Consider the following 22,138-nt stretch of genomic DNA (forward strand, 5'->3'; position numbering starts at 1 on the left):
GAGAGTCCGCCTGCCGATGCAGGGGACATGGGTTCATGCCCCGGTCTGGGAGGATCCCGCATGCCGCGTAGCGGCTGGGCCCGTGAGCCATGGCCGCTGAGCCTGCGCGTCCGGAGCCTGTGCTCCGCAACGGGAGAGGCCACAGCGGTGAGAGGCCCGCATACCGCAAAAAAATAATAATAATAATAAATAAATAAAAAGGGAAAAAGTCAGTGGCTTATTAGAAAATCTTACCCAACTTGTGTTTTCACCCACCTGGTCTCCACAGCAAACAGGAACAGAGCAGCATATTCATTTCCTTTTGCACAGCCTTCAACAAAAGTGCTCAGCGGGAATTCCCTGGCGGTCCAGTGGTTAGGACTCTGTGTTCTCACTGCCGAGAGCCCAGGTTCAATCCCTGGTCCGGGAACTAAGATCCCACAAGCCACACAGTGCGGCCAAAAAAAAAAAGTTTTCAGCAAAACCCCTCCAATTCACTCGTCAAAAAGTACAATAACAGTATCTTTGGAAAAGTGGTGCCTAATTTGGTTCTTCTTTCTCTTTAGCTTCAGCCCCTCTGGCCTTAAGTTAAGCTATTTCTTCTGTTCCATTTTCCATGAATATGGAAAAGTTCCCTCTGATTATAAAGGGAGGATGAAATCAAGATTTTCTCATGAGGACCTTTTGTAGACTTAAAGCCAGAATCGAGTTGGGCCTCATCTTCTCTTCAGCAGGCTAAACAGCCTTGCTTTCTTTTACTTCACTCTTAAAACCTATTTTCCGTCGCTTGGATCACATTGGTCATGCTCCTTTTCTTTTTCTTAGGTCTTTCTACTTCCTGGCAGTGACCCAGACTGTGCTTAGCTGCTAATAAGAGTCCAACTAAAACAGTTTAAGGGAGGAATAATTTCAGGTGTTTTCATTCATTCATTAACATTTATTGGATGTTTTCCCCATGTCAGGCACTGTGCTAGGTGTAGGGGACCCAGAGATGAATCAGACACAGTCTCTGCCCTGTTGCTAGCTCACAGTCTAGGGGGAGATGTGCAGTAAAATGTTACAGGTGCTATGATTGAGTTATGCACAAGTGTGGGAAGCTGGAAATTGTTTAGGGTAGTTAGGTAGATACTGTCTGTTTTGCCTGGCCTATAGGTGAGGACTTCTATAGAGGAGTAGTAAGATATAATGCAGGAGGGGTGGGTTAGGGCAAGACTGTGGAGGCCCTGAGTGACAGCACAGGAGCTTGGTGATTCCAGAGGCAGTAGACCCCCATTAGACGTGTTGGAGCAAGGAAGTACCAGGCTCAAATCTGGCTTTTTGTACCAAGGACAGAGATACCACAAGCTTATCTGTCCTATCTGCCCACTGCTGATGGTTTATGGGGGAACCCTTGTTTGTATACTTGGTGGGTTTTTTTGCTCTAAAACTTCTATAGAGAGACTAGTTCTTGACCTCTGAAAAAAGTTCATTCTCTGTACAGCAGGAAATTCATGAATAATTGAGAGAGAGTTGGGTGCCTGGCCTATTTAAGACCCAGTGGCAGACCAGTCTGTGAGGTTTGGTCTGGCTGCATTCACCCTTTCCCAGCCCTATACGAGAAAGAGGTGCAGGAATGAGGAGAGGGTTCCAGGGCTCATATGGGTATTTGGTAAGGAATGCTAAGGAGATTCAGGTAGTGTGAGAGTCAGAAGTTCTTTCTGAGGAGGAAAGGAGGCCCAGTGGAATTTGGAATGGTGTCAGAAGGAATCGGGGCAAACCAGGCACTTAGAATCCTGGGTCATGTGTCTGAAAACCTCCAAATTCTATCCCTGCCTTTGTACTTTGCTCTCAGTTCATTCTCTCCTGCTGCCAAGTTGTGGTTTACAGAGTGTCTGGATTGCTTTCCAGGGTCACAGGTGATCTGGGGAAGCCATATCCCAAGCTAGAGTAATAATTACTATTTATCGAGTGCCTATTATAAACCAGGCACTATGCCATGAACTTGATACACATTAGCTCGTTTAATTCTCACAAAATCCCTGTCATGTGGGTGTTACTGCCCCCATTTTATAGATGATGACAGTGAAGTACGGAGAGGTTAAATATTATGTCCAAGGCTACCACATTAGTATATGGTAAGGCCAGACTCTGAATCTAGGCCTCAAAAGCCCATGCATTTTCTACCTCCCCTGCCCTAGAGTGGCTCCAAACAGCAAAATAACAAAGTCCACAGAGGAATTGTGAAGGTTGTTTTTACTGTAGGCCTACTAGAGGTGTGTGTGTGTGTAGCGGAGTGGAGTTGGTGAGGAAAGGAAATAAGCTGGGTTGGCGCACTATGGCCTACAGGCCATATCTGGCTCACTGCCTGTTTTTGTCTGGACTGCAAGCCATTTGCATTTTTAAATGGCTGGGAAAAATTCAAGAGAAATTAATATTTTGTGACACAAAAATCATATGAAATTAAAATTTCAGCATCCATAAATAAAGTTTTATTGAAATATAGCCACAATCACTCATTTTCGTATCATCTCTGGCTGCTTTTGCTCTGCAAAGGCAAAATTGAGTAATTGTGACAGAGACCATGTGACACACAAAGTACAAGGTATTGACCGTCTGGCCCTTAACAGAAAACAAATTGCCGACCTTTACTATAGGCAACAAGAAGGGACCAAGGAGTTTAAACCTGTGGCAAAACTGAAGGCAAAGGGTTAAAGTCAAGGTGTTCAAGTTTGTCCCTGGAAGCATTGTGGCCATAGGGAGAGGGAACGCAACCTGAGCTTCTTTGGGCCCTGGAAATAGTTTCGTTGGGCCACAGAGATTTGTTTGGGAATAAAAGGCACAATATGAAGGATAATTCTACGTGCTGACATTCTCTTTTGAACAGTAAAGAAATATTTTGTGGATGAAGTAATTCATTCAGATATTTACTGGAGCCCTTTTTTGTGCCAGATACTACATTAGGTGCTGGAAATACAAAGATGAAAAAGACATGTCCTTGCCTTTGAGGAGGTTGTGGCCTCATGGGAGAGCTACATGTGCATGAGTATAGCCTACTCTAAGCATTACAGTAGTATTTAGATGTGGTTTCAATTAAATGCAGAATGAAGTAGAAAAAAGAGGGACTATTCCTGTAATTTGTGGGACTACTTTCAGTAATTTATGATAGGCCTGGAAGGATGAATAGGTGTTGTTTGCAAGGAACTATATACCAGGCTGAGGGAGAGCCTGCCAATGGGTATTTGTAGAGTTTATGAGGTTGGAGGAGAAAGCAACATTAGAAATGATTTAAAGGTTCTGTGGCTGGGTGACTGGCAGAATGATATAATCTGATAGAGAAGAAGAGGAAGGAGGAAGGAGGTGGTAGATGGGGGTTGGGGATAAGTACAGTTTGGGACATGTGATTTGAGGTAATGGTGAAACACATCTGGCTTCCAGGGCCTAGAATTCGGATTTAAACTACATTTTTAGAGCTTTTCCATTGGGAAAAGGGGAAGTACATATTCATTGAGTAGAGAAATTGACAAATCAACTTTGACACATGGTAACTAGAGCCATGAGATTAAAAATAGCAGTGGACATACAGAAAATGAAGTCATCAGATGGAAAACTAGCAATAGTTATGCATTTGGCGTAAAACCTTATTCTTGTTCATGCCACCTGCTGCTCTCAGCATCTACTTTACCTTTCTGACTCTGGTGCCTCCTGCCTGTGAGTCTTGGACCTAACCACTAGGAGGTGAAACCAGAGCTCATTCATCTCTAAAAAAGTGGACAACAGAAAAGTGGCAGCTTTTACCTTCCATGTGAGTCTCCTCAGTGTACAGAGGTGCCCATATCTGTCATTCAGGTCCAGTTATATCTTTTTGGTTCTGGAATCTCACAATGGAAGCATAATCCGAAAACTTTTACCCAGACCCTTGTTAAATCTTCACATGCTTTGTGTCAGCATTTTACATACTCCAATTTTAAAGACTGGGGAAATCTGTGATTGCCTTGTGATTACTTACTTACTGGTGTAACACATAGATTTGGGGAACACAAGTTGATCTTTATCTTCTCTGGTCATTTTTTTTAAGTCAGCATTTTTACATCCTTTCTGTTTCTGCTTTCTGAAGATTTTCATGCCAGGTATAATGAAGCAGAGGCCAGTGGAAAACTGAAGAATGTCTGCTATGTACAGAGGCCATTGAAACACTTCCTGCAACTGGAAGACAGCAGCCCCCTGACAGGAGCATTATTGCATTTGGAATTTCAAGTTTACAGAGGGTCTGCTTCGCAAAGTTGGGCAGACCTATAGGTAAGATTGGATGCACATTTTATTTAACCTTTTAGATTGCATCAGGTTGAAATTGCAGATTCCCCCACTATCTGAAAGTTGAGTGTTCCCACGAAACCTTTCTTAAGCAGAAATGGTGTAAAGCAATTATCTTAGGACACATGTTGCTAACGGATGCACAGAATAAACGGAGGTCAAGCATAGATGCTCACAGACACAGTTCCAAGCTCTGTCAGCTTGATGCTGAGTGTAGTTCCTGGGGAGGGAGCTTGGCAGTGCCACTCTCACTGCTCCTGGTGCATGGTTCCTCTATAATGTTCACTGGAAGACAAATGCTGAACCCTATTTTCACTTTTCACCCTTTCTCGTAAATATGAAAATCCTCTTAGTATGTCTTGGAAACAGGTACTTACTAATGTAGGTCTTTCGTAAAAGCAAAGTGGTGTGAAGTGAACTTTCCAAAAGTTGGGAGACCTGTATCTGATATTTCCAGAGGAAGGGGTGAGTCAGAGACTCCAGTGTTCAGTTGGGCAGCTAGGATTAGCTGGGCTTTCTGGCATGCCTAAGACAGTTACTCAGTAGGGTGGAGCACATTTCTACCAGAATAAACTGGCAGAGAGGGTCATAAGGAAAACTATGCAGTAAGGAAAACATATTTATTCCCTTTTAATTATAAAGGTAAAATGACTGTATCATAACAAAACAAAATCAAGTACAACCGAAGTATCAAAAGTAAAATTCTGTATCCACTCAATTTCATTCTCCCAAAGTTAACTATTGTTAATAATGGCTTGAGATGTATCTTTCCAGGTTTTAAAAATTTGTGACATATCTGAGGACATTTTGAAGTGTTCTGTATGACACAGTATCCTGAGGTCTCATCATGCCTGGTGGGTTATAAACAATGCCTCATTTGTAGATTGTTTCAGATGAGGGCTAGGTGAGAATGGCTTTAGCCTGTTCTGAGAGTTTTCAGACTTTGCTGCTATGTCACCCTCCTTCAACTGAAGCTTTCCCGGGGCACAGTCTTCCCCTGCTCCCCATCCCCAGCCAGCTTCCCTTCCTGAATTCTCCCCTTCTTTGATGGTACTACTGCTCTTACAGTTACCTGATTTTGGTTAATAAGCATATATCGAGGTCCCCCTGTGTGCCTGGTTCCATACAGGGCAGTGGGGATAGAGAGAAATTAGACTCCGTGCCTTCCCTTCAAGGAGGATAGTGGTCTTGGACTCCTCCACCATCTCCAGTCATTGGGCAGGACCAGGACCAGCTTTGCCTCTCTGGCTTCATTACCTCTCCCCATCACACCCCTCACCTCTTCCTCTTCCTTTCTATCCCCACCTCAGCCACACACCTTCCCTGCCTTCCTCCGGGTTGTTGCCACAGCCTTGCTCTGCCCTCTCATCCCCCTCCAGCCTCCAGTTTGTTCTGCCACCACAGCTGGTTTGATGGCCCTAAAGCATAGCTCCAGTGGGGCCCAGTCCCTCCCCATTGCCTAGAATAGTGGTTCACAAGTGTGCTCTACAGACCCTGGGGATCCTTGAAAACCTTTCAGGTATCTGCAAGGTCAAAACTACTTTTATAATAGTGCCAAGATGCTATTTGTCGTTGCAAAGCAACAGTGGGCAAAACTGCTGATGCCTTAGCGCGAATCAAGGCAGTGGCGCTGAGCTGCGCTAGCAGTCATTGTATTCTTATTGCTGTGCACTCGCAGTTTTTAAAAGATGCCGTTTCACTTAAGTATGTCCTTGATGAAGCAGTAAACGTTACTAATTTTATTGAATCTCAGCCCTTGAGTACACATCTTTTTAATGTTCTGCGTGACACAGTGGAAATGCTCGAAAGCACTCCTGCTGCATACCAAAGCACAGCGCTTGTCTCAAGGAAAAGCACTTGTGAGGTTGTGAACTGCAAGCTGAACTACCTACTATTTTCATTTTTCCTTGAAAGAATGACTGACTGATGGTTAGTGAGGCTAGAAAGTAGACAGGCACTGGATGTTGGAGGGCCTTGTAGGCCGTATTAATAAGCTTGGATGAGCTGACTTCAGCCTTTTTCAGCTTTTTATACAGTCCTGCTTACACAAATCCAGTCCTTTACTCCTACTTGCTATTTCTTTCTTTCTTTTTTAAAAAAATTAAGGTATAATTGACATAACATTATATTAGTTTCAAGTGTACAACATAATGATTTGATGTTTGTGAAATAATCACCACAATGTCTCATTAGCATCTATCACCATACATAGTTACAGAATTTTTGTGTGTGATGAGAACTTTTAAGATCTACTCTCCTAGCAACTTTCAAATATGCAGTACAGTATTATTAACTGTAGTTGCCATGCTGTACATTCATCCCATGACTTATTTATTTTATGACTGGAATTTTGTACCTTTTGACCCCTTTTACCCCCAATCTCACCTGCCCTCCACCTGCCACCTCCAGGAATCACCAATCTGTTCTCTGTGTCTATAAGCTTGTTTTTTGGTTTTGTTTTTAAGATTTCACATATAAGTGAAATCCTGTGGATCATATAGTATTTGTCTTTCTCTGTCTGACTTATTTCACTTAGCCTGATACCCTCAAGGACCATACATATTGTTGCAGACTGCAAGATGTCATTCTTTTTTATGGCTGAATACTATTCCATTGTATGTATATGTGTATGTGTGTGTGTATCTCCCACTCTTTATCTGCTCATTCATCAGTGGACACTTAGGTTGTTTACTTATGGGGAGCAGATATCTTTTCAGTTTAGTGCTTTCATTTTCTTCAGAAAAATACCCGGACGCGGAATTGCTACGTCATATGGTAGTTCTGTTTTCCTCCTTGCTGTTTCTTAAGTACACACTCCCTTTACCCCCTGCACCATTCCTGTTCTCATTCCTTCCACCAGGTGATGCAGTGACAGCTCTGAAGGCTGCATATGATCCCAGAATCAGAACCGAGGAAGAAGGGGGGCCTGAAGCTAGACCTTTTGCCCCTGGGAATCTTACCATCCCAGCCCTGTTTGAGGCCTGTTGTGAATCACCATCTCTCTGGCACCTTAGTGGGCCTCAAGCTGCTTTCACTGTAGTTGAGTGAGAGACTGCAATCTGCGTAATGCTGCCCAGCCCCACTACACACTGGACTCTGTGGCAAACCTGTGAAATACCTTAGCCCCTTGGAACCACATTAACAGACCGTCCTTTGGTCAGGACAAGCTGATTTCACAGGGGGACTCCTTTCATCTACCGTGTGTTAAATTTGACTAGCTTCCATCTGAGTGTACCCTTGACCTTGTCCCCTACGTGGTAGTGATACCATCAGAAACCAAATCAACCAACTAATAGGTCAGACAAAAGAAGAATACAGTAGCCTTGTCCTGATACCAGAACTGCCGTGGAATAATGTGGTTGGACTGGCTTGTAGCTCATCCTACAAAACAGGCCAAAACACAAAATACAAAGCTATCTCAGAGCAAGGAGAGGAAACTTCTGATAAATTAGATTTTAGAGTAATATAATAGTGATAATATGGTCGTAATGCCCTTGTGTTTAAGCTGGAGCAGTGCCACCCAACCTTTTGGACATCGTAGCACACAGAGAAAATGATGTTGTTCAGCCTGGTGAGAGGATCAATATCTCACTCACAGCACATCAGTGGGGAGGCTCTGTGCTAAGGTTTCTAAATAAAAGCATTCTTGTTGGTGCCCAGCTAACTCTGACTGGCTGTCCCCTTCTGCCTTTCAGCATTAATGTTTAAGTATGCTGTAATAGTTAAAAGCTTGAATTCTGAGCCAGACTGTTTAGATTTAAATCTCAGCTCTGCCACTTACTAGCGATGTGATCGTGGCAACTTACTTAATCTTTTTGCACCCAGTTTCTTCATCTGTAAAATGTGGATAATAATTATACTTACCTCATAGAGTTGTGAAGGTTAAGTAAGTCAGTATATGTAAACTGTGGTATTTGTAAAATGCCTAGAACATTGCCTGGCATGGAATAAGTACCATGTAAGTGTGTGTACTACCACTACTATTACTACTGCTTCAGAGAAGTAAGTGTCCCGCGCTAGTCTCCTCATTCCTCCTCACTGTCTCCTCCTCTGCTCAGATTTCTTAATCTTGGCCTCTTCCTTAGGAGTGTCCATCCCCCTTCCTTTCATTTCCTCAGTTCCCTTTCGTTTTCTCAGTTCTCCATTTGTTTGGGGGCCCTCAGCCAGCTGATGACTGAGAAGGCAGATGAATTGATAATTACCCTCAGCAGCTTACTGTCACCACTATTCCTTCTCTAGAAAGCTCTAGCGACTGAGGGAACTAGCTGTCACACGTTGGGAAGTGAATCATAGATCTTGAAAAGAACCCTAGGGTGGTTGGGAGAGGAGCATGAGCTAAGTTTGTCAAGCTGAGTTAGCCAGCAGAGTCATGTTCTTGGGGAAGAATGATCGTCTTTGGTGTGACATACCAGATGTTAGAGCTGCTTAGTTCTCTCTAAGCTCTACCAAAAGGTGGAGAACAGATCTGGTGCCTTTCGGGGGCCATGTGGCTCATAAGACCTCATGGAGAAATGACACAGTTCTTTCAGAAGGGGGGCCTTGAGGTCGACTTGTGGGCTGTACGGTGGCTCAGTACTGGCATGTTAGGAATATCTGTGGCTCTGGTAGTCCCCCCGGGTGAGATCCCTCAGCCACTCCTCATCTGCTCTGTGGGTCCTCTGGGCCCTCTCCCCGTGAAGGAGCCAGGTTGGTGGTTGGATCTGTATCTTTAGCACCTACTACGCCTCCAATGAATACCTGTTTTACAAAGAAAGGAGAATATGCATCCCTACACTTACTTTAATGGAGAAAACAAGATAAACTTATGCCTAGGAATAGAAACACATAATAGTGATGATGGTGATGATACTATGGTGGTGAAGCTGCAAATGATCTGCCCCTGCTCACCCCTTCAGCTGACTTGTCATCACTCCCTACATACTCTATGCTCCAGCCAGCCTGAACAGTTTGCAGTGGCACTAGCCGGCCATGCTGCCTCTCCTTCAGGCCTTAGCTCATGCACCTCCTCTGTCTCTCTTCCCAGCCCCCACCCTGGCTGGTACCTGCTCATCCTTCAGGTGTCAGCTTAGCTGTCCCTTCTTCTAGTGACCAAACTGGTCACTAGTGACCTGTAGTGAGTTAGCCGCCTGTCTTTTGCTCCACAGCACCTGGTACCCCTGTCATAGCACTTGTCCCACTGAATTGAAATCGTTTTACATGTCAGTGGATTTAAATTCCATAAGGGCAGAGACTGTGTCTTCTCTTATATTCTCACTGTCTAGCACTGGACAATCAGTAGGTGCCAAATAAAAAACAGTATTTGTTGAATGAGTAAGTCAGCAGTGCTTTCACTTCTCCTTTCTTATTTGATCCTCACAAAAGCCTTGTGATCTAGGGAGGCCAGGCCTTACTCTGACCTTATTTTGTATATGAAGAAACTGATACTCAGAGAAACTAAGCAACTTGCCAAAGCTCACACAGTGTGAAGACCAGGATTTAAAAGGGTGTATCTCAGGTGGAGATGTTCAGTGCATTATTTGGGGGTTTTTTCACAAAGTTTTTCCTTTTAAAACATAGCATTTATAAAGATAAAAGTTAAAATGCCATTTGTTGTTTTTCCAAGATTATAAAAATTCAGGGCCCCAATATTCCTGAAATGTTTTTTCTTTACCTGCTGTTGAATTTCAATATAAAGAAATCTAGGTATAATTTGTAAAACTGTACAATCGGACTCTAAATTCCAGTGTGCACTGGAGAAATGTTACTGTGTATTTTGTTAAAAATGAAACTTGACTGAAACAATAATAGCACTTAAAAAAAGTAATAAACATCATTGTATACAATTTGGAGAATACTGAAGAATATAAAGAAGAAAATAAAAATCACCCTATCACACAGAGAAAACTACTATAGATAAGATGTGACCTGGACTTGAAAGGGCAGCATTGTGTTTGAATCCAAGTTAAACCACTAACTAGATGTTTGGTAGATAATTTAACCTCTGAGCCTCAGTTTCCTCACTTGAAATATGGTGAAATATTTACTTTGGAGATTAGTGTAAGAATTAGAGATAATGTATGTAAAATACCTGTGCTTGGCACATAATAGGCACTCTTTCAGATTGTAGTAGTTTAACAATTTTGTGTATTTCTGTTTAATCTTTCTACTCTGTTGTATGTGCATACAGACTTATGCATACATATATGTTTTTTTTGTTTTTTGGGGTTTTTTTTGCGGTACGTGGGCCTCTCACTGTTGTGGCCTCTCCCGTTGCGGAGCACAGGCTCCAGACGCGCAGGCTCAGCGGCCATGGCTCACGGGCCCAGCCGCTCCGCGGCATGTGGGATCTTCCCGGACCAGGGCACGAACCCGTGTCCCCTGCATCGGCAGGCGGACTCTCAACCACTGTGCCACCAGGGAAGCCCCATATATGTTTTTTTGAAGTGCATTTATATTAAGTAGCTCACTGGGTCCTCACAGCATTGCTGGAAAGGGCAGGTATTATTTTTAAACCTAACCTGTAGATGAGGAAACGGAGACTCTAAGAGGCAAAGTAACTTGGTCTTGGTGCTACGTCTGGTAATATCTGAACCGGACTTTCACTTAGGTCTCCTGATGCCAAGCCCACGAGCCTTCCCTGTCAGCAGTGTGCTTCCTCTCCAGCTCTACCTCCACGGATACACAAGTAGTGGACCGACCGCCAAGCCTGGCCCAAGAGGAAAGCAAGGGCTGGAGACAGTGAAGGGCTGGAGGCAGTGAAGTGCTGGGAGCCTCCATGCCAGCTGAGGTCTGTCTACAGACATGAAGGAAGTGCTCACTCCCTCCTCTGAAATAGCAGACACATCGCCCAATCCTATAGCAAAGACCAGGCTTCTTGCTACAAAGTTAAGGACGTTTTGAGTCATAGGGCTTTGTTGAGAGGGAGTTTATCAGGGAATTCATAGACTGGGTAAAGCCTTACTCTGTGCTGCCTGCAGGGCAAAGGTGCACCTACGTTTCTTTCAGTGTGTGCACTCGTCACCTAGAGGGCCTGGGTGACAGGCCTGCACCTAACCCCGAGGATGTGCGTCCTCTCATATCATTCTCATTTCAGTACACGTTTTCTGATGCCTGATACATGACTGACACCACACCACGACTTATAGGAGACGCAGAGATGAACAGGCAAGGATAGCCCTGGCCTTTAGGAACAGTAGAGAGAGCTCAAGGCCAAATAAAACCAGTGCTCTAGTATAGCTGCTAGCAGGGTGTTCGGGAACAGAGGATGGAGCACCGGATTCGAGCTCTGTGCAGCAACACCATCTGTTTGCATAGATTTCAAAAGTTTGTGCAAACCTTAACTTACTCTAAGGTGGGGAGACTTTTGAGCTGGGTTTTAATGGCTGAGAGGAGTTCTTAGGCCAAAGGAAGGAGGTAAGCCAGCTTGATTGTGGAGCCTCACACCCTGAGGAAGCCTTTCTCAAATGATTGCATGCATAATAAACTAAGGTCCCAATAGAGTGTATTGGACAGGCTCCAGGTGAAGAGCTTTCAGCCCTTTGGTAAGATTATGACACATCTCCATGCCGCTCCTCCGCTGTAAACAGGGAAGTTAAGCATGTTTTTTTCACTTCACTGTCTTCCTACATTTTTTTCTTCCTAGTTTCAAAAACAACTCTCCTTCAACAAGTTCTGTTTCCAAGGAAAAGTCTTAACCATTTGTCCCTTCTGGCGCACCCTCTTCCATTGAAATCCATGCAGAATAGACCAGGTACTCGATCTTTTTGTGTGTGAAGCCATAAAATCTAATACCATGTATGTGGCAGTGCTCAGAGGTATGCTTCTTCCACGAGAGGCTCCCTCAGCCCTGCTGTGGTGAAAACCAAGTATAAATTGCAGCTAACGGGGTTTTCTAGCTAGAGTCATAAGTATGTCTGCGTGTCCCCCATGAACTATAACACCGCCAGCTGTCTTGCTGCTCCTCTCCATTGCTGCCTTTGGGCTGTTTTGCTTGTACTTTGGCCCTCCTTCAGAGTGTGGGCAGGGGAAGGAGGAAGAGAAGTGAATCCCAAATCTGTCCCCTCTGCACTCAGCTCGCAGTGCTGGTGAGAAAATAGATGGGGTGGGGAGGGGTGCCACTGGACTGCACTCAAGGGCAGGGCAAGAGGGACAGTGGTCCCTCCTTCTCAGCTGCTGTCCCAATGGCCAGCACCCCTCTCCTGGGGTCCTGGAGATGAGTGACCCTTGCTTTATTTCTGTAGAATTTCTCACTGTGTTGGGCAGCTTTTTTCCTTTTGATTTCCCTTGGTGAGGGTGGATCTTTGGCTGCTGATGTTTGAGTTCGGTTCTTTGAATTCATAGCATGTCGCAGTCCCCAGGTATATCTTGTGCTTGAAGCTGTTGGCTAGAGTAATACTTGGAGATCCTCTGTGGATTCCTTTTCTCCACATGTTTATCTTCTCTAAAGTGTAAATGAAAGTCTACTGTCATCAGATCCTAAAAATGGGAGGAAGAATGCAGCTCAATTGAGCTGTCAGACACTTGGCTGCTTAACCAGGTTCTGGATTGTGGCATTGAAACGCGCCATTGTTCTGTGTGCTTTCTCCTAATGGTTGTGTGTACTCGCTTCTGAGAACAGTGTGCAGTAGACGTGGGTAGGCTCTAATCAATCTTCCTGAGCAGACTTGCCATTTTTCTGATCATGGTCAGCTGGAGTCCTCTGAGAAGAGAGTGGGCCTTTCCCCTCAATGGGCAAAGAGCCAGCTTCCATTTCAAAATCTCAGAAAAAAAAACCTAGCAACCCGGAGCCTGTGTTTATTGAAGGTTGGTCTAAAAGTCTCTCACATTGTATGCCCCATCAGTGCTCGACCGCCTCTATTTTAGAAGGATGTAAAGGTTTAATCACCCTGGTGGGGATTTAGACCCAGAGACTTCAGAGAAATCTTATTATTTCTAACTGCAGGCGAAGAGTATTAAGGCTCCACTCTGGATCAAGGGCATGGCATGTTCTATAAGTAATTTATCTTTAACATGGGAAGGCCCTTACTCCAGTGTCTTAGAAACAGGACTATGATTGGCTGCTGGTTCATTATTCCTCCTTTTCTCTTTCCCCCTCTCAGTCTTCATGCTTATTCTTTCTGTCCCCACCCTTTCCTGCCCAATCTGTCCAATGTCTGAATGTCTGCCTCACAAATCCTCCCTTTAAGTTGGGGAGCCAGGTGCTTGCCAGAGAGATAATAATGTTTTTGCAATAAATGACTGCATCCAGCAACCCGGTGTAGACCCGTCAACTGCAGGCTTCTGAATGGACCCTACCTGCCTCCTCTCAAATAAGGAGCTGAGGAGGGAGAGTATGCGCTGGCCTCCCAAGCACTCAAGTCTGTGCTCTCGGGCATGAAGGAATTTAGGGCCATCCTCAAACCCACCCCCCTGCCCTGTTGTACCGTCACAGAGGCAGCCTCCACTGAGGACCTTTTGAGTCCCTATGCACATCCACAGGGATGTTACTGAGCAGCATACGATTTCATTTGCATGGACCCCCCCCCGCCCCCGCAAACCCGCCTCCCTTCCTGCTTAAGCTCCCTGGGTCCTGCCTTTCTGGTGCTGAGGCTGAAGGAGGATGTCGCATGTGGGATTCTGCTTAAGGATTCGTTGTTCAGTTTGGGGGCAGATCTAAATCCATGTGCTAATGAGCTTGGTTACAGCAGGCTTCTGCTATCCTCTTTTAATCTAGCGTATCTGTCTGAGTTCCTTTCCACAGTTAATGATCTATAATGGTTTTGCTTTTAGTTTTGCCTCTTGGGTCAAAACAGATAAATAGCCCTCATAGATATTTTTAAAATGTGAGTGGAAAGCTCCTGGGTCCCCCCCTCCTTTTTTCCTTTTGGGTGAACTTATAGCCTGATCAGTCTAGTGATATTTCCCTTCTATCTCCTCTTTTCTCCCAGAGATGGGCAGCAGTGAACCTGTTCCCATTGCAGAAAGTGACAAGAGGAAGAAGAAGAAGCGGAAGGCCCGGGCCACTGACTCCTTGCCAGGAAAGTTTGAAGGTTTGTCACTCTCTTTGATCTCTTAGAGCTGGGTTGGTGGCTTCGCAGGCATGGGAGGAGTGTCCTGGTAGCCCAGGGGTAAAGGTCATAGGATGCATCATCTTAGAGCCAGCTTCATGGTTCTCCGTGTGATAGGCGTGAAAGGTAGGGGTGAGAGAGTTTACGGAAAGGGGTGATAGAGAGTGCAGGGATGGGAGAAGCTCTTGGATGGTGCACAAGCCTCCTCTGAATGGTCTGAGCATTTCATCACGGAGCAGAAAGGCCAGTGTGTCACAGTTGCACGTGGAGTGAGATCGCCTGGTATGCTTCAGCTGCTTTTCAGATGTGATCTTTCCCTCAGCTGGTCCTGGAGGAGCTGCCGAGAGGTAGAACAGCCATGTCAGAGGAAGAGGGAACGTCAAGGGCCATGGCTGCAAATGAAACTGAAATCTTCTAGGGAATTCCCTTACGGTCCAGTGGTTAGGACTCTGTGCTTTCACTGCCATCGCCAGGGTTCAGTCCCTGGTTGGGGAACTAAGATCCCGCAAACCACGTGGCGCGGCAGAAAGGAAAGAGAGAGGGAGGGAGGGAGGCAGGGAGGGAAGAAGGAAGGAGGAAAGAAAGAAAGAAGGAAAGAAACTTCAGTATTCTATAAGCAGAGAATTCAGCTTATAGAGATTGCAACTACTTGTGCTGGATGAGTTTGACTCTGTTTAATAGTGCATGTTGTGTTCAGGGGACACGATGTTGAGTTGTCAAACATTTTGAACAGTGTGTGTGAGGCACCAGGCTCAGTGCTGGTCCTTTTATCACTGGGCACCAGATGGGATGAAGTGACTCATTGGACACTCCTGCGAAGGACTGAAAGGATAAGTAGCTCCTCCTAGAAGTGACCGAGCCCCCATCATCTATTTTGTTTCTTTCATTGTGAAACTTGAAATAGCTTCTCTTTACGGTCCCTCTTTCCAACACTGCAGACATACTAGTGAACTGACTGTTTTGTAGAGTGGTCCTAAAAACAAGCCCTTTATGAGTCAGGAATATTGGACCTCCAGCCACCAACCTATCCTGACACACGCAAAGGCTAATACCCAAGTGTCCATTGTAAGAGAAGCACATCATTTAAAATACTTACAGCTGTGAGACCAAACCTTGATGGAACCAACAGGGTGCTTAGTGTAGGTTTTGTCTGTTTGTCTTTAACAGTAGATGTGTGTGTATGGCAGAGGGGGTTGGGGAATGAACAAAAGTCGCAAGGTTTTTTAGAATAGTTTCCAAATCAACAGGTCTTCCTCTTTCAATGAACACGAGAGTATTTCCTGTTATTCAGGGATGGCTTGTGCAGTTATGGGGTTTCTCATGACTAAGAGTGATAAAATCTAATTTCGTGGTTAAAAGTATTCTTCTCAGTAGTCTGTAGGTTTAAATGCTAGGCTGCCTCAAGAGGAAAAAGCTGAAGAATGGAGACCAAGAGAGGAGAGGCCTCGGCAGAGACCATGATAGAGCTATGGCTTCCTTTGGAAGGGGGTCAGAGAGCTTGTGCTCTTTGTGAGGAGCGGGCCTTGGGCAGGCCACCTAAATATACTTTCACCCCGGCCTATTGCTGTGTTAGAGCCGCTCTGACTCAGCACCCTAAAAACCTCAAGGCATCCGTTTGCATCTTACTTCTGTCTCCTGTTTCCTGCCGGTGACTTCTGAAAATGTCTCAAAAACCTCCGACTTAGGGCTTCCCTGGTGGCGCAGTGGTTGAGAGTCCACCTGCCGATGCAGGGGACACGGGTTCGTGCCCCGGTCCGGGAGGATCCCACATGCCGCGGAGCGGCTGGACCCGTGGGCCATGGCCGCTGGGCCTGCGCGTCCGGAGCCTGTGCTCCGCAACGGGAGGGGCCGTGGCGGTGCGAGGCCCACGTACCGCAAAAAAAAACCTCCGACTTCCATTGTGTGTGGTATAAAATAAAACAGTGCTTTATTCCCCTTTGTATCACCAGTTCCTAGCACAGAGCTGGGCACATAGCAGGTGCTCAACAAATAAGTAAATGAATGAATGATGTCCATTCAAATCACATTCCTTCCGTGAGGATCCCCCAGACTCCCTCAACAGATTTAACCTTTCCCTTCCCCCGCTTTTTTTTACTATGTCTCGTCCCTCTGTGATAATAGAGTGCTGACCACTGCCTGGTTTATTCTGGGGTCACTTGTGTATGTGTCTGTCTTCCCCACTGGATCGTGACTCTCAAAGGGCAGGGACTATACTTTATTCCTCGCTGTGTCCCCATCGATGTCGTCTGGCACATAGTAGGTACTCGGGAAGCGTGTGCCGAATTGAACCTCTTTCACTGACCTCATCTCTAAAATGAGGAACAAGATCCTTCAGCGATGTGGCCTGGTTGTTGTGAAGCCGAGTCCCAAGGCGGCTTGGGAGCACTAGACTCTCGTCATTGAGCACTGCAGAGTCCTCGTGCGCCTGCGCTGTCAGACTGGGGAAGCCAAGTGACACAGCTCTTCTTTCCTTCTATGCAAAGGGGTGACTCATCTTGTTATTCTTCTCACCCATTTCACCTCTAGATACGTACAAACTGACCTCTGAGCTGCTTGGAGAGGGAGCCTATGCCAAAGTTCAAGGTGCCGTGAGCCTGCAGAATGGCAAGGAGTATGCTGTCAAAGTGAGTGTCTCATCTGGATGCCAGGCTTTACTTTGCAGGTAGTCAGTCTTAGCTTGTCCTAAACCAGATAAATTTTATATTCTGCGATATAGTGGCTTAATAAGAATGGGAGCTCTGAAGCTGGATTCACTGGATTCACTGGTTTCTCTACTTACTTGCCATGTAACATTGGGCAAGTTACTTAACCTCTTTGTCCTTCAGTTTCCTCATCTGTATAGTGAGTGTAATAACAGAACCGATATAGTATATAGTATTGTCATGAGGATTAAATAAGTTAATATGTGTGAAGTGCTTAGAACAATGCCTCTAATGAATGAAGTTAGCTTCAGGGAGCAGACAGTCAGATTTGGAATTAGAGGGCCTATCTGAATCTCTGTTTTGACAAACTACTACTGTTTGACTTGGGGCAAGTCACTGAACCTCTTTCAGCCTCAGTTCCCGCATCTCTAGAATGAAGATAATAATACCTGCCCTTCCTGTCTCATGGAGTAGTTATGAAGATGAAAACAAAAATGAACTGGTAGAAGTAGAAACATTTTATAAATTACAAGATGCTATATAAGTGATGTACAGCAATGTGGTGATGAGGACCGAGCACTCAGCTTTGTGGCAGGAGAGGTGACTTCCAGCTGCATGACCGTGGAGTGGCTCACCGTATCCCTCTGTGCTTCCGTTTGCCGACTCTACATGGAAGAAGGGATGGATCTAGAGCAGTGGTTCTCAAAGTGTGGTCCCTGCACCAGCAGTACCAGCATGGCCTGGGAACTTGTTAGAGATACAAATTATCTGGCCCTATCCTAGACCTCCTGAATCAGAAACTAGGGGTAGGCCCCAGCAACATTAATTTTAACAAGCTGTCCGGGCGATTCTGGTATCCAGCAGAGTTTTCAAATCATCTGCCGGAGCCACCACGTCTAAGTGCTGCCTCATATGGGCAAACGCAGCCACACTGGCTCCTGAAAGAAATGTTTCCTCTTTTAACCAACTGGTCATAGTCCTAGTCCCAGCTGGATTTATAAAGGAGAACACTTCTGCTAAGCCATGTCCCTTTTTGCTGGAGTGTTGCTTCATATGGTAACAAAAGCATTATCTCGATTCCTTGTTGAAAACAGGTCAGTATAAATTACAAGTAATTTTTTTAAAAAAATATGCCTAAGTGTGGTAAAAAAACACAAATGTAAATTGATTTTCAAAGATGTGAATACATTTATGGATGACAGAACTATTTCTTCAAGGCTGCCTTTCCTTCATGCTCCATGGCATCTTTGGGCAAATACCAGACCTGGGCTTCGCAATTCTTTGGTTTCAGCAGTTCCGCCCATGTCTCATGTCTCTTCTGTTCTTTGAAAGCTCCCCAGACGTGGGCTACTTCTCCAGCCTGGCTCCACAGTACTTGGTTTTATTAGGACTTTCCCTACAGGCATCCAACTGATGAATCCTAGAGTCTCACGGTTGGAATGGAATTTCAAGGTAATCTGGTCCTCAGCCTCCCCTGTAACTCTTCACATAGTTTTCCGTGTTTGGCACCCACCACCCCCATCTCTGGTAGCAGGAGCTCATTACCTCCTCAGAAAAGTATGCCATTGCTGAATAGTTGCCTGCTAGAAAGTTCTTCCTGACTTTGATCTGCTTGGTGAACAAACGAGCTGAATAGCTTCTGTGCTCCAGCACCTCACCTCTCTGACAGCTCAGAAAATGGGTTCAGTGGTCTACTAACAGACATGTACTTATTTAGAAAATTACTTGATTGTGGATGTTTGTGCTGCTGCATATTGGAGAAGTGTGAAGTGTCCTTGACAGCAGTCTTGGAATGAAGGAACCAGATGTCTGCCCACTCCGCCCGTGGAACTATAAGGCAGAGCCAGCTCTGCAGAAGACTTGCCCACAGGCTCTACTAGCAACGGTTTGGGGCTCTGGATGGGTCTGTAGAGATGTGCACGGTCAGCCAGTCCCTGTGTAAACCACCTGCTCAGCTGTTGGCTCCCCCATTCCTTCAGTCAGTACTTGCCAAGCATCTCCACGTACAGGTGGGGAGGGGGAGCAGCCCACAGTATCGTAGGAGAGACAGAGCCTCTAGGTTCTGTGAGAAAAAGCTGTGTAGGATATAAGCAGGTATAGGATAGCAAGGGCTTTGGAGGCAGCTCTGGGCTTGAATTGCAGCCCTGCCACTTACCAGAGCTGTGGGCAAAATGTTTTACCTCTGCCTATCTTTCAGGATTGTAAGGATTAAGGATTAAGGATTAACTGAGATTATGTACCTAAATGACTTAATACGGTGCCTGCCAAAGGTAGATTCTCAGAAGAATTGCAGAGGTGGCATCTGAGCTGGGCCTTGGGGCTTTAGTTCCTCTTCACTGTATCCCTTATTCCCCTTGCTCTTCCTCCAGCACTAGAAGATCCTTTAGTAGAGCTTGTAAATTCTTATCCTTAAAGCAGACAGAGATGTTTTCAGGGTAGGAGTTTGGTAGAGCTGGTTCTTTGTCTTGCTGGTTGCCTCGGTCTCCCCTGGGTGGCTGGGGGTAGCAACCTCACAGGCTTCGATGGTGATGTACTTGGCCAGAGTCAAACAAGCCCAGGTGAGCTAGAAAGCCCTGGGGCCAGTCAGTTGCTTTGCTGACAGAGCCACAAGGCCTACTCCAGACTTGCGCTTGAAACTGGATTTGGGCTGAATTTGGCCTTGCACTGTCCCAGAGGGCACCCACTGAGAGGTGTTTTGACCAGGTGGGTGTATATGACAGATTTTATTTTTCACACAGATCATTGAAAAACATGCAGGACACAGTCGGAGTAGGGTATTTCGGGAGGTGGAGACGCTGTATCAGTGTCAAGGAAACAAGTGAGTATAGTGTTGGGTTACTTGCTGCTTCTCTGGGGGGATGCTTGGCTGCAGAAAAGGAAGTTATTCTTACCGTCTCCTGACCCCAGCAGTTAGCTCTCACTCTTTTCCCCAGAACTGTGTATAACTCCTTCCATCTTTCAGTGTTGAGAGAGAGAGAGAGAGAGAGAGAGAGAGAGAGAGGAGAAGCAGCAGCAGCAAAGAAGCTGTCTTCTATTTAGGCTGAAATACTGTACATATCAGGAATTTATGCAAGTTAGAAGAGCAAGCAATCTGAATCAGTGGCTGCTTGGGAGAAAACGGGGCTTTATTTCTTTCAAGCGCCTGTGGAAAGCAGGCTGACTGAGTGTTGCCTAGTAGAAATCTGTAGGGACCTGCTTTAGTTAATAGATGAGGATGATGAGAACTATTAAGACTATTTGCACTTTCTGTTCCTAGCGTATTTATATACGTGCAGCTACTACTAAGGGTCCTGAAACCTTGTTTAACACTCGTTGCTTGATAAGTGGGCCAAGGTGGTCTCTAGCCCCGTCTTAGTCTACTCACCACCCTCTCCAAATGAATGGCTCTCCCACTGTGGCTTTAAATCAGGGTGACCTCTAAGACACCGCTCCCCCCCTCTCTCTCCCTCCATGGCAGGGTCAGCAGGGAGCCAGTGGCCAGTATTGATGGTTTTGTCATTAAGCTTGGAGGAAGGGGGCTGCTGTTGATTTAACTCCAGGCACTGCCTCTACAATCTTCTTTCAAATTAGGCCATTTGGCCATCTTATTCGGACGCGCTTTTGCTAGTAAATGTCCGGTGTCTCCCAAAATGGTCAGCATTTTTTATGAGGAACAGATTTTTATTTTCAGCCCTGCAGCTTCTGAGTTCAGCATTACAGACTCCACTTGGTTTATTTCGTTCTTTAAAAGAAAAAAAGCCCCCAACACCTCCAATATCCAGGCCGGTGGCTTCCCTACTGAGTTACAAGACGACCTTGTTGGCAGAGCGCAGGAACGCTCAGGCAGGCAGAGAGTGCTCACCAGGGAAGGCCACAAGTGCTACAGTGGCCGGGAACGCAGCCGTTTCATTAAGTAGCGCTTAGCAGTTAGGGTCTAGCGGTGCCCACGTTAGGCCCCAAGTCTATTTGACAGATGTTTCCATTTTCTCCAGGCAATGTAAATACTGCCCCGTGATTTATGGGCAAGAGGGAGGGCAGGTAATTATTTGCTGCTTGCCTCCAGGACACACACCTACTATTCAGTGTTATTAGCCGCAATTGCTTCCAGTCGGCTGCAGATTTTATTCAGTTTAATGTGACTGGGACTTTTTTATAACTCTACCTAGTGGGTTTTAGGGTTGGGGTTTGACAGCACAGACTTGGTGAAAACACCAGAGACTAAACATTATGGAAAGATAAGGTGACCTGAATCTTGCTAACACCATTGGCTACTTCTCAAACATGGGGCTTTAATAAGCATTCTGATTTCAAGTTGATTTCTGCCCTGTTACAGGGCTTTGGTTTTTGTTTTGTTTTGTTTTTTCATTGTGTATTTGTAAGTGGGCTTCAATATATAATACTGTTTTCCCTATTTAAGGAACATTTTGGAGCTGATTGAGTTCTTTGAAGACGACACAAGGTTTTACTTGGTCTTTGAGAAATTGCAAGGAGGTACTTACTGTTGAGTATGTGTTTGGACTTCTGATTAAGACCCAGGGCGGTGATCATCCATCATGAATCCCAGAGACTTCTAAAATGAGTCAAGCTAATAAAAAGGATGAAGGACTTAAAACTGCCCTTGATTTGGGAGAAGGGAGGCCGGAGGGAAGGATGTAATTAGCATTTTGCAGAACTCAGAATGTCACCTGTGTGGACTTCTATAAATGCCTTCTCATTATAATAGGACTCATATATAGATACATTTAGTCATCAATTTATCAAGCCATTGTTTTGATACATTCACTAGTTAATGAAGTTAATTATGGGGTCGGAGCTCTTGCATTCATTGTGAAGTCTAAAAAGGCTCACCAGAAGGTGCCATCCTTCAGATGGACAGATGCCATTCTCGACCATCACCACTATCACCCACACACATGATCACCGGAATATATATTTAAGTTGCTTTTCTGACATAGAGAAGCCCTTTCTCTCCCCATCACTCACCCAGCCCTAGGAAGCATTTGCAAGGTGAAGGTTAGGGAGGATGTCTGGAGCCTAGAGGAGGGCTACACGGAGGGGTTTGGTGGTTAAGGGAGCTCCATCACTTACTAGCTGTGTGACCTTGAGCAAGTCACGTAATCTTTCCCAACGGTATTCTGTTGGGAATTTCCCAACAGTAAATAAGGATAATGACAGCACCTACCTCCTTGGGACACTGTGCAGATTAAATGAGATAATCCATGT

The 22,138-nt window shown here is 45.3% G+C and overlaps 1 protein-coding gene across 5 annotated transcripts in view; it reads left to right on the top strand.

Annotated features, from left to right (window-relative positions):
- Positions 1–22,138, top strand: part of MKNK1 (MAPK interacting serine/threonine kinase 1) — a 42,707-nt gene that overhangs the window by 5,334 nt on the left and 15,235 nt on the right. For 3 of the 5 annotated variants that reach the window (XM_029228460.1, XM_029228459.1, XM_029228463.1), the window contains 6 exons: positions 4,073–4,254; positions 11,891–11,998; positions 14,175–14,276; positions 16,821–16,918; positions 19,675–19,754; positions 21,333–21,406. In XM_029228460.1, the coding sequence (XP_029084293.1) occupies positions 11,983–11,998; positions 14,175–14,276; positions 16,821–16,918; positions 19,675–19,754; positions 21,333–21,406 (370 nt within the window). In that variant the 5' untranslated portion in view covers positions 4,073–4,254; positions 11,891–11,982. The remainder of the gene's footprint in view (positions 1–4,072; positions 4,255–11,890; positions 11,999–14,174; positions 14,277–16,820; positions 16,919–19,674; positions 19,755–21,332; positions 21,407–22,138) is intronic. The other 2 variants (XM_029228462.1, XM_029228461.1) reach the window with 1 other exon arrangement.

Source organism: Monodon monoceros, unplaced genomic scaffold (genome assembly GCF_005190385.1).
Source record: "Monodon monoceros isolate NGI ecotype Baffin Bay Population unplaced genomic scaffold, NGI_Narwhal_1 Super_Scaffold_18, whole genome shotgun sequence".
NCBI lineage: Eukaryota > Metazoa > Chordata > Mammalia > Artiodactyla > Monodontidae > Monodon > Monodon monoceros.